The sequence below is a fragment of the Orbicella franksi genome, chromosome 2 (assembly GCF_964199315.1).
Source record: "Orbicella franksi chromosome 2, jaOrbFran1.1, whole genome shotgun sequence".
Classification (NCBI taxonomy): domain Eukaryota; kingdom Metazoa; phylum Cnidaria; class Anthozoa; order Scleractinia; family Merulinidae; genus Orbicella; species Orbicella franksi.
In genome coordinates this window covers 3,368,884-3,382,411 of record NC_138146.1, presented here as the reverse complement: position 1 = coordinate 3,382,411, position 13,528 = coordinate 3,368,884, and the positions used below count along the sequence as shown (strand labels likewise).

General features: G+C 42.2%; 1 protein-coding gene across 2 annotated transcripts in view; it reads left to right on the top strand.

Annotated features, from left to right (window-relative positions):
• LOC145477544 (pseudouridylate synthase 1 homolog) overlaps positions 1-13,289 on the top strand; it is a 15,730-nt gene extending 2,441 nt beyond the window's left edge. For both annotated transcript variants that reach the window (XM_081455548.1, XM_081455547.1), the window contains 12 exons: positions 514-584; positions 5,988-6,052; positions 6,642-6,739; positions 7,086-7,113; positions 7,505-7,583; positions 8,466-8,511; positions 9,274-9,367; positions 9,851-9,921; positions 10,879-10,923; positions 11,446-11,520; positions 11,937-12,007; positions 12,957-13,289. In XM_081455548.1, coding sequence (XP_081311674.1) covers positions 514-584; positions 5,988-6,052; positions 6,642-6,739; positions 7,086-7,113; positions 7,505-7,583; positions 8,466-8,511; positions 9,274-9,367; positions 9,851-9,921; positions 10,879-10,923; positions 11,446-11,520; positions 11,937-12,007; positions 12,957-13,203 — 990 coding nt within the window. In that variant the 3' untranslated portion in view covers positions 13,204-13,289. The remainder of the gene's footprint in view (positions 1-513; positions 585-5,987; positions 6,053-6,641; positions 6,740-7,085; positions 7,114-7,504; positions 7,584-8,465; positions 8,512-9,273; positions 9,368-9,850; positions 9,922-10,878; positions 10,924-11,445; positions 11,521-11,936; positions 12,008-12,956) is intronic.
• The last annotated feature ends 239 nt before the right edge of the window (positions 13,290-13,528 follow it).

The window sequence follows — 13,528 nt, the reverse complement described above, 5'->3', positions numbered from 1 at the left end:
TTGGTAGACGACTTGCCTAATCCCTTGTGAGAATTATATGTTACTTGCCCACAATGAAAATCTACTTGTTTGGGATAATGGGACAGTACTTTCTTCAAGCTCTGATGTTTGGAGTTTGACTGCATGCCAAAGAACAAATAAACTGTCTTCTGGCCAGTTTTTACAAAATGAAATACATGTAAGCAACTGATTTTTATTTATAGCAACTGAAGTTGGCAAATTTTACACTGTACCAAAATTTCATGGTAACATTGTTTTGAGTTGTTGAAATGTACAATTTAAATATTAACTATTCCACTAGCTGGATATGAGATGACATCTATTGCTTCATATCGAACACATTTGTGTATAATCAGTCTGGTAATGGTTTCTTCCCATGCTCCCAGAACCAGAAAGAAGGAGGCCTTAGTTGAGGCAGGCATTTAGAAATCTACTGTACAGTATAATTTATATTACATTATTTTGCAAAATTTACATATTTCATATTTGCTTTGATTATTTTTGTACTTGTAGATGTCCTTTCAGCGATGTGCTAGAACTGATAAAGGTGTTTCTGCAGCAAGACAAGTGGTATCGTTAAAGATAAGCATCACTTTGTAACTATCACTGAATAACTGAAATTGATATTTCTGATTTCATGAATGAGTCCTTTTTGAATAGCATGTGCAATGTATTACTGTACATGGTAACCATCCTAAAATTAGATATCATTGATTAGCACATTATATATGTATTACATGCAGTTAAATGCAATTTAACGGAGTTAACAACAAAGAGCACCAGTGTTGTCTGGAGTCAGCGGCGTTTCATACATGGGCATGCGCCAGATCCCATGTGCTCTTTGACTGAAGTGTGTTTAGCGTTACAGGCGCTAGCGTGTTATTTGCGTGGCAGTTCATGGGACCTCATCTTCAAGGCTTCCTCCCTGAGTAGCGTGTGCATTATTTGTTCTTCGTTCGTCGTTTTTTCGAATCTTGCCGTTGTTTCTTTCGTTTGGTATGGTACATCGTCGTGCAACAAACAACAGTGTGGCCGCCATGTTGGATTCAAGTCAGCCTTCTTCTTCAGCCGATTCTCCCTCTTCGGTCGTACGTCCTCCCATTTCTTCGACTCCGGTGTCCACTCCGCCCTCCTTCGTCCTCTCTCAACAGGACCTCAGTCAGGCGTTTTCACAAGCCTTGGGGGATACGTTACCTCGCATTTTGGCGGCTTTGCAAAGTCACTCATCGAGTTCTTCGACAGCGGGAAACGCGGCGTCGGGCACGACGTCATCCGGTTCTGTTGTCATTAACCAACCACTGCCTTCTTCTGCAGGCCAGTCCTCAGGTAATTTGGTCGTTCCTCCCTTTATTTCAACATACTGCACGTTAGGCAATTCTTCTTTACCTTCGCCATCGTTGTTTGGTTCTCGTGGTGCTGCGAATGGATTGCCATCTTCCAACCAGTCTTTCACGCCATTGGTCTCCTTTGGTTCTAATTCCTCCATCGCCTCTACCTCAACATCCCTGAATAGGCCGTTTGTTGTTGGCCCCGGTTATTCCCCTATCCTGGAGAAGCTGGTGACAAAAATTAGGTCTGGCCAATTTGTGGATCTTGCTGACTTGCTAGCAGAGAACTTGAAAGCCCAGGAGACAGAGCCCCAAACGTACCTTGATGGCAAACTTCTCGTGAGTTCTTCCAAGAAAAGGGTGCAAGAGATCACTGATATCGTGACATGGGTTGAAGCATTCACTGTGCACTCGTGGATCTTCTGCTGTGCTCATTCTTCCAGATGGCAGGACATGACACAATACAAGCTGCTAATTCTCAAGACGTCGCGCCAGTTCCCTGGGAAGGCTTGGCTCCATTACGATGTTGCATTCCGCAAGGATGCAGCTGCTGCAGGTTTGGTGGACTGGTCTCACATGAACCATGATTTGTACAACTTCCATACTCTTTCGTCACCTCTTCCCCAGTCAAGCCAGCAGCCAACCACTTCGTCTTCAGCTTCAATTTCGATAGCCGGTTCATCCACCTTTTGCCGATCTTGGAATGATGGCACCTGTCGCTGGACCTTTGGTCAATGCCGGTACCTCCATCGCTGTGAGAAATGTGAAGGTGATGATCCATGTGTCAACTGTCCATTTCGGGCCTCAACCTCTTCCTACCGGCGCTCCCAGTCAACTCCCCCATCCCAAAGCAAACGTCTGCGGCGTTGAAGTGGGATCCAAACCATATGTAAATAGCGTACATTCATCTTGTTCAGTTTCCTTTTCAAATTTTTTGATTCCTGTTCCTGTTAATGTTGTTGTTCCTGCACCACAAGATGCTTTTGGTAATGACATGCCCTCCGAAGTGGCACACCATGCTTTGCCCTCTTGTTCTTTGTCCATTTTGGGCGCCCCGCAGCAAGACCTGGTCCCCCCATCCAGAGTAACCCCCATAGACGCGGAGGAATTTCGGCATGAACTGTGTTCTTACCCCGACCAAACGCAAGTGGAGTACGTGATTTCAGGTCTCACAAATGGTTTTCAGCTGGGTTTTGACCCTCGGGCGGTATCTTTAAAATCGGAGAATAAAAATATGCCTTCAGCATCCCTTCAGCCTTCAGTCATCGACCAGTATCTCCTCACGGAACTCGACAAAGGCCGTGTAGCTGGCCCCTTTGCTATAGCCCCTATCCCAAACCTCCATGTGAGTCGCTTTGGAATTATCCCGAAGAAGTACCAGCCTGGAAAATGGCGGCTTATCTTGGATCTGTCTAGTCCTTTAGGCCATAGTGTCAATGATGGCATTCCAAAAGAACCCTTTTCAGTGCAGTACATGAAGGTTGATGATATCATCGATGGGATCATGCTTCACGGCAGAGGAACGCTGTTGGCAAAGTTCGATGTGGAAAGTGCTTACCGTAATGTCCCTGTCCATTCTGATGATCGTTACCTACTTGGTATGAAGTGGCGTGGGAAATATTTTATTGATATGGCGCTTCCATTTGGACTACGCTCTGCTCCTTTCATCTTCTCGTCCATTGCAGATATGCTCGAGTGGATCCTCAAACACAATTATAATGTGAATTTTCTTTTACACTACCTGGATGACTTCCATACATTGGGCCCTCCTAACTCACCTGTTTGCCAGAACAATATTGATACTTGTGTTAAGCTATTTAAAAAGTGGGGTATTCCTCTTCACCCGAACAAATTGGAGGGGCCATCCACTTGCTTAACTGTGCTCGGTATTGAGCTCGATTCTCTCTCACTTCAGGCCCGTCTGCCGCAGGATAAGTTTGATCGTATTGCTGCACTTCTGGAAGCCTGGTCCCTCAAACAACATTGCACACGGAAGGAGCTGGAATCTCTCATTGGCAATCTCCAACACGCATGTAAAGTAGTTCCTCAGGGGTGACCTTCTTGAGACGCATGATCAATTTATTGTCAGCCTTTCGACGTGATAGCCACCCAATTAGGATCAACCAAGACTTTCGCTTAGACCTCCATTGGTGGCGAGAATTTTTCCATTCTTGGGGTGGTCTCAGTTTCCTGCTTTCCCCACAGTGGGCGACCTTGCCTGAATTTTACGTTTCCTCAGATGCTGCTGGTGCTCGGGGTTATGGTGCAATTTGTGATCATGAATGGTTTGTGGGTGAATGGTCAGCTGTTCAGCATCCCTTGGCAATTGCCTACAAAGAGTTGTTTCCGGTGGTTATTGCAGCTTCCCTATGGGGCCACCGATGGGCTTCTAAACGAGTTGAGTTCTGCTCCGACAACATGGCAGTCGTTAGTGTTTTGCGTTCGGGCACCACGAAGGATCCGAACATGATGGTTCTTCTCCGTCACTTGTCACTTGTGGCAGCCTGACATTCCTTTGCCTTTACTGCCTCTCATACGCCGGGTAAAGACAACTCGATTGCTGATGCCTTATCTCATTTTGATTTTCAGCGTTTCCATCATCTTGCTCCTCATGCAGCTCCTGGGGCGACTCCAATTCCGTTAACGCTGCTGGCTCAGCTGCCCGTAATTTGACAGATAAATGCCAGTTCTATTTGACCAACGGCCTCGCACCTTCTACTCGCCAAGTTTATGCTTCGGCTCAACGTCAGTTCTTAGATTTTTGTAGTCAGGATACTCCCTTCGAGTCAAGTCAGCCTCTTTTACCAGCCAGTGAACAAACTCTGATGCGCTTCTGTACCCATTTAGCAGATCGTCTTCACCATTCTTCCATTAAAGTATATTTGTCTGCAGTCCGTTCTTTACACATTGACTATGGCTTCCCAGACCCAATTGTCAACCGTCTTCAACTTCAGCGTCTCTTACGAGGGATCAAACGTCATCAGGGCCCAAATCTCCCTCAGCGCCAACCAGTGACAGCCGACCTTATGTCTGTTTTGCACAAGTCTTTAGATTTTATCAACCCTGACAGTGTCATGCTATGGGCAGCCTGTTGTCTTGGCTTCTTTGGGTTTCTTAGAGCTGGTGAATTTACAACAAATGGTACCTTTGATCCATCTGTTCATTTGACCGCGGCAGATCTTCAAGTAGATTCCTCCACCAATCCCCAAAGCTTTCGAGTGTTAATCAAGTGTGCAAAGACTGATCCTTTCAGGCAGGGTTGTTTCATCTATCTTGGCCGTGGTTCCCTTCCTCTCTGTCCTGTGACTGCATTAACAAACTACCTTTATCTTCGTGGGCCAGGCACCGGACCTCTCTTTATTCACCAAGATGGCTCTCCTCTTTCTAGATCTCGGCTTTCCTCGTTTCTTCAAACCACTCTACAGGCAGCAGGTATTCCTGGAAAGTTCTCGGGTCATAGTTTTAGAATTGGAGCCGCTACAACTGCTGCCCAGAGAGGTGTTCCTGATCATCTCATTAAGACAATGGGTCGCTGGTCGAGTGATGCTTACTTGTTATATGTGCGCACACCTGTGGAAACCATCCTTTCAGTAGCTGAACGACTTGCCTAACAGGTATGGTTTTTGTCACTAATTTGCCAGTTACTGGGTGCCTACGGATTTGGGCATTTTTCTCGGGGCTCTGGCCTCCCCATCCATGAGCCCCTCTCTTCTCCGAGCTGGCTAGCGCGCTGCTCGGAGGTCCTCCGGCTTGGCGTGGGGGCTCATGGCTGGCTTGCCAGGATTTGCCAGCCATGGGAACAGTCTCCATCTAGGAGCTGGCTGCCAATAGTGGAAGCTCCTGGATATCACAGGCACCCAGCCTCCATTTTGCGATGCAGTTGTTAAATGCAGTTAAATGCAATTTAACGGAGTTAACAACAAAGAGCGCCAGTGTTGTCTGGAGTCAGCAGCGTTTCATACACGGGCATGCGCCAGATCCCATGTGCTCTTTGACTGAAGTGTGTTTAGCGTTACAGGCGCTAGCGTGTTATTTGCGTGGCAGTTCATGGGACCTCATCTTCAAGGCTTCCTCCCTCCCCCCCCATTTCCCTCCCTCTTTTCCACTGTTCACACCGTGTGACGGGTGCCTGCTCTCCCTTCTGCGTGGGGGCTCATGGCTGGCTTGCCAGGATTTGCCAGCCATGGGAGCAGTCTCCATCTAGGAGCTGGCTGCCAATAGTGGAAGCTCCTGGATATCACAGGCACCCAGCCTCCATTTTGCGATGCAGTTGTTAACAGTAATTAGTGAGGTCAGTTTTCCTAAATTCTATTGACACTGTTGAGGCTGATTTGCATAAATCTAAACTTGCCGATTTGAATTTTTTACATTTTTGGGTGGTAATTCTTGGTTTCCTTACTCAAAATAAAATTTTCAATCAAGCAGTCAGTTTTGTGAAAAATTATACCCTATTCTAGACCCAAACGCTCTGATTTATATACCCTATCCTAGAGTAAACTGCTTGAAAACCATACCCTTCACAGCGGCACATACCTATATAGCCCATATATGGCGGTGCCCCCCCCCCCCCCCCCGGGGTGAATAAGCTAGTTAAGGTAATACATTATTAGCTGGTGAGATGCCATACTAACTTTGTCATTTTCCTTTCTGGGTGTAAATGGTTCCAGATCAAAGTCTTATACCAAAGATCAATGAACATCTTCCTCCTGAGATAAGAGTTATTGGTGAGTCACCTTGCACAAAAAAGTATGGTTCCCACAGTACTCTTTAAGTGCTCCCCAGTGAGGGGGTATTGTCTGTCGAAAGTGATTTCTGTTGACATGTAAAGGTTTCTCAATTTGTCCTGATACTGTAAGAGACTGACTGACACATCAAGATCAAGGTTCAACTTGAATCAATTCCTTATTAATGAGCAGACATTGCTCCACAAAGCAAATTAGTTTGGGCATCTCAAAAGTTAAAAAGCACATAATTTTTTCTATATGTACATATTCTTACCAAAATGGAAAATAAAAAGGAGTGTTATCACTATTTAAGTTTGAATTATTTTCCAAAAATGAAAATTGTACCTGCCAAACAAAGTATATGTGACCAAGTTTCACAAATGAAAAAAAAAAAAAAGAACCCCGGTCTGTATCTATTTGACTGCCCTAAATATTCCTATAAGATACAGTTATACATGTACTGTATTGTCCAACATTATCTGCAGTTCCCATGAAAGAGATGCAAGGATCACAATATTATGTTACATATCATTTCTCACTTTTAATTTAATAGTAAACTATGTACATGTAAGTCTATTTCTTTTTGCAGCATTGAAAAGGACTACTAGAGGATTTGATGCTAAAGGAAATTGCTCAGCAAGGACTTATGAGTATCTCACTCCCACATTCGCTTTTGCAAAAGACTACGTAAGGCATACTTGTTGCTTGCAGAAATCCTAATTCTATGACAATCAATAGAGAAGGGCTACAAATGTGTAATTTGGTATCAGCTGAAAACTAAAAAAGAATAATGAAAATAGATAATTACCCAGAGATAATAATTGCTTGAATGAATGTAAAGAAATGTTGTGCAGTAAAGTCATAATGTTATGCAGTTGCAGTACAGGCACGTGTAGTAAGTACTGTAGCTGTCTCCAGTTCTAAAAATTTTTGATCATACGCTTGCATGGCATGTTATGTCTCTGGAAAAAATGACATGTATGATTGTATGCCCTTTCCATGAGGTAATTACTCTGTTTATCTGTCATTACAGCAAACGACTTCAAGCTACAGAGTTACTGGTAAGGACAACTGGAAAATGATGTTTACATGTATTTTCATGGCAACCTCTTCCAAGTACTTTACTGTAGATTCATCAGTTATTCACTCTATTCAAGATGTACGCTTGAGCATCAATATGGGAAACTGTGTTCCTCCCTTATAGTCGGCGATACACTGGAACCTCTCCTATACTGACATCAAAGGGACCAAGCTGAGTGTCTGTATTGATTATTGAGGTGCCCTTATTATTAAGGTAGACATTTAAATATATAAGCTTTGGCTTTGTTAGGACCAAGGGAACTTTCGGTAAAAAGGAGGTGTCCATGTTATGATCTGTTATGGAGGAGTGTTTGACTGCAATTGTACAGTAAATAAATTTAATTATTGCATGTATTTTATTTCGTTTAACAGAAGAGAAAATTGAAGAAGTCAATAGCGTTCTTTCAAAATTCATTGGGACACACAATTATCATAACTTCACTTCAGGCAAGTGAGTAATGGTGTATTCCTGCTACTGAGTTCTAAAGTAAACATCTACAGTAATGTTCACTTGTCAATCATATTATTCACAAAAGAAAGAGTAACTTTTGATGTGTGAATTGCTGATTTCATTAGTGGCTGTTTGATTTGTTTGATTCTTACAAAATATATAATTTCTGTACTGTTCACCACGCAATAAGATGGAGTTTTCTATGCAACAGTTTTATCATTTGTAAATAAAAATGTGTGTTCCCCATTCCTCAAGCACATGAAACACAAATCATAGTGTGAACATGTAATAAAATAATAATAGACTCCAGTTGTTGGACAATATGTGAGTAGTCCAGCACCTCTTCCAGACCTGTATTTTCATTGGTTCTGGTAGCCTGTAGCTTCTATTGTTTTAAGAGACAGGGGCATTGTTTAGACCATTTATGTATTGTTTCAGTGTTTGGACAGCTAAAGGCCTGCCCATATTTGTCATAGACATTATCTGTTCCAAGACGGGAACAGTTTTCTGAGAATGGAGCTCAAGGAAAACTGGGAGCTTTGAGGAACAGATGATGTCCAAGGATGAATTTGTGAGCATTCTTTTAAATTCAAGGGCTGGATCCCTATTGCGTTTATTATCAGTCTTTCAAATATTTTTTGCAACACACTGGATTTAAAAATTTGTGAATATCACTCAGATATTTCCCAGTTATAATTGGGGTATAGTCAGTCACGTGATGATGCCTTTAGACCACTCACATTTGAGCAAAATTGTTTGATGGACTATAAGTGACTTTATTCCTTTTCACCAAGCGGGATGACATGAAAAATATAATTTCAATCAGCATTAATACCACCGTGTACTTTGTACATCTTTTTGACTGGGTATTTTTTTTTTCAGGAAATTTAATGATGCCAGTGCTAAGAGATATATAATGAAGTTTAAGGTAAGAAGATTGCTGCCCTGGCCACCCTCTCCACCTTCGCCACCCTCATCACCCTCTCCACCTTGGCCACCCTTGCCACCCTCACCACCATTGCCACGCTTGTCACATTTGCCACCTTTTTCACCCTCGCCACCTTTGCCACCCTAGCCTTTGCCACTTTCTCCACCCTCTCCACTCTCACCACCCTTGCCACCTTCGCCACCCTGGCCATCTTTGCCACCTTTGCCACCTTCATCATCCTCGTCACCCAACCACCCTCACCACCTTGGCCACCCTCACCAAACTCGCCAGCCTGGGCATCTTTGCCACCCTCCCCACTTTTGCCACCCTCACCACCTTGGCCACCTTGGCCACCCTGGTCACCTTCAACACCCTTGCTACTTGCACCACCCTGGCCACCTTGGTCACCTTGGCCACCTTTGCCACCTTTGCCACCTTCGCCACCCTTGCCAGTGCAGTGAAGCCATTCTTGTCACTCCTGCCACCCTTGCCACCTTTGCTTCCTACTTCACCCTTGACACCCTCATTCTCATTCTCATCATCGTCATCTTCAATCCTATGTGATGCCATTGATCTGACATCTTCTCCACACCACCCTGTCTCTGGTATTCTGTTCTCTGCCACATCTCTGTCTGAGCCATGCCTTTCTGCCTTTCTCTTTGCCTGCCCCTGTGAGTGCAATCTTGGGAATTTTGTCCAATGACAATCTTTTGTTATTTTCAGTGATGATTGCAATCTGCTTTATTCTATTTTGATACTTAGTGTGGGAAGCCTTTTGAAGAAGATGGCCGAGAATTTATCACAATAGCAGTCAAGGGACAGAGTTTCATGTTGCATCAAATCAGGAAAATGATAGGTAAGCTCAGAAAAGTGCAGACACGTTCATGAAACCTGGCACAGCTTGCCTACATAAATTGGAAGTTGTGGCAATCTTCTGCATTCTTTATTATCTTCCCAGGTAATGTTTGTTCTATTAAGTTACCTCTAATAATTGCATTTGTGGTGTTTTCTCTATTTCATTTAAGTTATTTATTTGAAGGTTTTTTTGTTCTTTTTGGAGATACATGAGGGAGGCCATACATCACAAAAAATGACTTAATAGGAGATCACCACCGAATAAGAAGAAGTTCTAATACATGTATCTTGACAGTGCCAAAAAGCTAACTAACCAAGTAATAAATAATCAATGTTTGTGACAAGAAATTGCTGCTCATTCTTTCTTCCTTCCTAGCAATTCTTCTTTCTCTGCTTTCTTGCTTATCTGCTAATCAACGACATATTTCATGAGGGCCAGTTTTTTTGTCTTATTCAAGGAAACTTCATTTTCTATTTACTTTAGGCCTTGCTTTGGCCATTGTCCGTGGAGTCGCACCTTTGAGTACACTAGACCTGACGAGGAAGGAGAAGAAAGTGCGTTTCACATTTCAGTCGTGTTTTGTTGTGTTTTTTTTTCTTCTGAACAGCATTTGTTGCCATAAATATTATGAAATTATTAAATACAAATTATTTGAAGTTTTGACCTTTAAATGAATAACAGGTTCCCAATAATTTGCCAGATTACAAGTTTTGAATACCAGCTGCCCAGCGCAAAAGGCTTATAAAGGAAACTGTTGCCTACAATTTCTGAAATAATGCAAAGGAATACATTTTTACACTCAAACTTCTCCTAAAGAACACCTCCATAATACGGGCTCCTCGATTACAGACAATTTACTTGCTCCTGGAGAACCCAAAATTCATGCCACCTACACTTCTACACGTAGTGTCTTACGCAGAGGTCCCTAGGGCTCGTCACGCAATCATTTCTCGTTCGGAAGGATAGATTGTGTGACCGGCAGTAAGGAAGTCTGCGTAAAAGGCTACTATAGACATGCCTCCATGTTAAATTTCCCTTCCCTCCCTCCCCCCCCCCCCCCCGCCCCGATGTTAAGCTCAGTCTTTGTGTTCTGTCCCTTAGTGTCTGGATTAACGAGGCTTGAGCGTAGTTTTTCTTAGTTACAGATCGATCTATTCGAGATGTTTAATATCAAAGTATTTGATGTATTTTTCTCAAAATCATTGATAATTCATTAAGTTTAAACAAAGGAAATCATGACCGCGACGGTGTTTGAATATCTGATCTTGATTCGCATAGATTTTAACAATTTTATTTTCTCCGTTTTTTCCTTAGTTTTAGTCTCGATTGAGAAGGTATATCAAACACGCAAGACAGTGTTTGACCACATTTCCAAACACCTTGAAGTTCGTCAAAAATACTCCGCTGTGCATCGTATTTTCAACTCTTTTCTCTGTGTTTGAAAATGTGGTCAAACACGGTCTTTCGTGTTTGATATATTACGAAACAGACGGTTTTGTTGTTGTTGTTAGGTGGACATACCCAAAGCACCTCCAGTGGGACTTGTTCTTGATGAGGTAAAGTGCCCTGGAAAGTCTGTCTTGAATGCAATAGTTTGTATAGGCCTCGTTTGATATGTCAATATTCTGACGTGCCTCCGAGGCTTCCACGCGTTTTTTCTGTATCTAAGTTTCTTTTGCAAATTCAGAGGTAAAGGAAACTTGACAAATTTGCAATTTTATCTTGAAAACCTTGGAGCCATGTTAGAATATTGATATATCAAGCCTAGCCTACTCTTAGTTTTATTGCTTCGTGCCATTTACTGTGCGTCAACAGGCCATTTCCGAGTTCCCTTGTGCCTCTGTTCCACAATGAGTCTTTATACAAAACCTTTCATATGAAAGTGAGTTTGATTTGCATGAAAATGAACCTGTAGCCGGAACATATTTTCATATGAATGGTTTCGCTCGTTTCGACTCGTTTTGACACAGAGGCAAAAGGCAGCTCGGAAATGGCCTATTAAATGTAACAACACAGTGCTGCTATAAACTTTGGTTTACTTAACTTAAAATAATATCATTCACTTTATGATTGCTTAGGTGCACTTTGAAGCCTATAACCGTCGCTATGGAGACGATGGGATACACGAGACCCTAGAATGGGACGAGAATGAGGTAAGTGGCAGTAATGCCATCATGTAAGGAATTTACTTTTTCCTCAACCTCGATCCCAGGCTCTATCCCCTTTACCTCGACAAGGGAGGGAAAGAAGAGAGAGCCTGGGATCGAGGTTCCTGTTCCTTGGGAACACGAAGCAACTTTGGACACGAACAGACAATCAGTTCATACGTAGATACATGTTTGCGTTGAAGTTTATCCTTCCAGTTTTTTGTCCTGCTACCATGTTCACACATGGAGTGTCCTTCTTTTCAATTAGAACTGAACAATCCACACGTTTGGCACACCAAACAAAAAATACATTTTATATCAGAAGGTTGTCAAAACGATTTCGTCAGTGGCAATCAATCAAAAAGTCACTTTCAAATTCAAATATGGCTTGTTGCTGATTTTCTGGGCTGATAAATTTTCAGGAGGAAATAGAGAAGTTTAAACGCCAGTATATCTACAAACATATTCTGGACACTGATGCAAGAGACCATGTGTATCCTCTTATTAACAAACCAAGATGTTATACTGCTTCATAGCTGATTGTAACTCCGTAGCGGTACTCAGTTGAATAGCGGCACACAAGAGACAAAATAAGTTTACAAATGGTACACAATTATTTTTTAGCTGTTAAATGGAGAAACTTCTAGTGCTAAAGTATAGTCTCCTATATAGACGCTCTTTGGGTTCGTCACGCAACCTTCCTCTCACATTTGCGTGACGACTGCGAGGAGGAGGCTAGTGTTATAGCCGGTAAAACTGTCCCATAAGTGAGTGCCAAATAAGGCGTCTACTTTCAGTCACTTTACGGATGTAATGGTTAATGTAAAAAAGTACTTCATAGAAGAAAACTTCTTTCTTTTAAAAGGTCTAGTTGTTTGAATTTTCGGATGCTTCAGTTGTTTGGGCGTTTAAATTTTCCTACGGTTAATTTTTGGCGACATCTGAAAGTTCGAAAATAAACCAGTCTATTGCAGATTTGATTCTGTGGCTAATTGTCATTAGATAGATAGTCTTAATTTAAAACGTTGAGAATTAAAGCTAAGAAGCTTGTGAGGTCGTTTGTACTAAAAACTAACCATCTTTAAACTATAACTAAAAAAACTACAATAAAAATCTTAAATAAAGTAAGCTAAAAACTCTTCAAGTCTAAAACAACAATGGAGATATCACCCTGAAATTAAAGTCATTAAAAATGTCTGAGGATTTAAGTTTCCACTTAAGGTCACTGTATCGGGTCCTATTCACCAGGCTGTTAGTTTAGTTCACGGGCTTGAACCTCTGTACGCTACAGAATCTTTCAAGGAGTCGCTTGCCTTAGTTGGATAACTCGAGACCCGCTTCTTTAACATGTTATCACTTAAAATATTTGGCAATCTATCATTATATGCCTTATGTATACAGATAAAAAAAGCAGATTTTGTGATGCCCTTGACTTAACTCAGAATGATGAGGTGGTTAAAAACTTTGCCAGACCACACCTATACTGACGAACGAATGGAGGAGATTCACTCTAAAACGGACGAGATTAGCGCTAAGCAAGAGTCAAGTACAGAAACAAAAACCGCTGGGAACTCTGAAGACCACTGCTGTCCAGGGGGGAGTACTGATACAAAACAAATCAGTGTGGATGGGGAGAGTGACAAGAGCAAACAAGCTGAGATCACAGAAGATGTTACTGTAGGAATGTAAAGCGGTTTCAATAGAAAAACAAAAAACGTTTTGAAAGAGTATTAAAAGAAATTAACTCTTTCTGGAGTTATTTTCTGAAGTATTTTCCGTGGTTGCTAAATGAATTCCCAAAGACCACAGTCTTACTCTAACATGTTAATTAACCCCTTGGGAGTAAAATTTCCCGGGGATGAAGTCACAACAGATTAAAAATGGTCTAGTCACTGTAACCGTGGTCATCGTTTTCAACCATATAAAAGAAGACCGCGCCGTGGAAACAAATGCCGGAGAGAGTCTCTCTTCGATTTTTTTCCGGGGACAGGCGGCTGTGACACAGGCTATCATT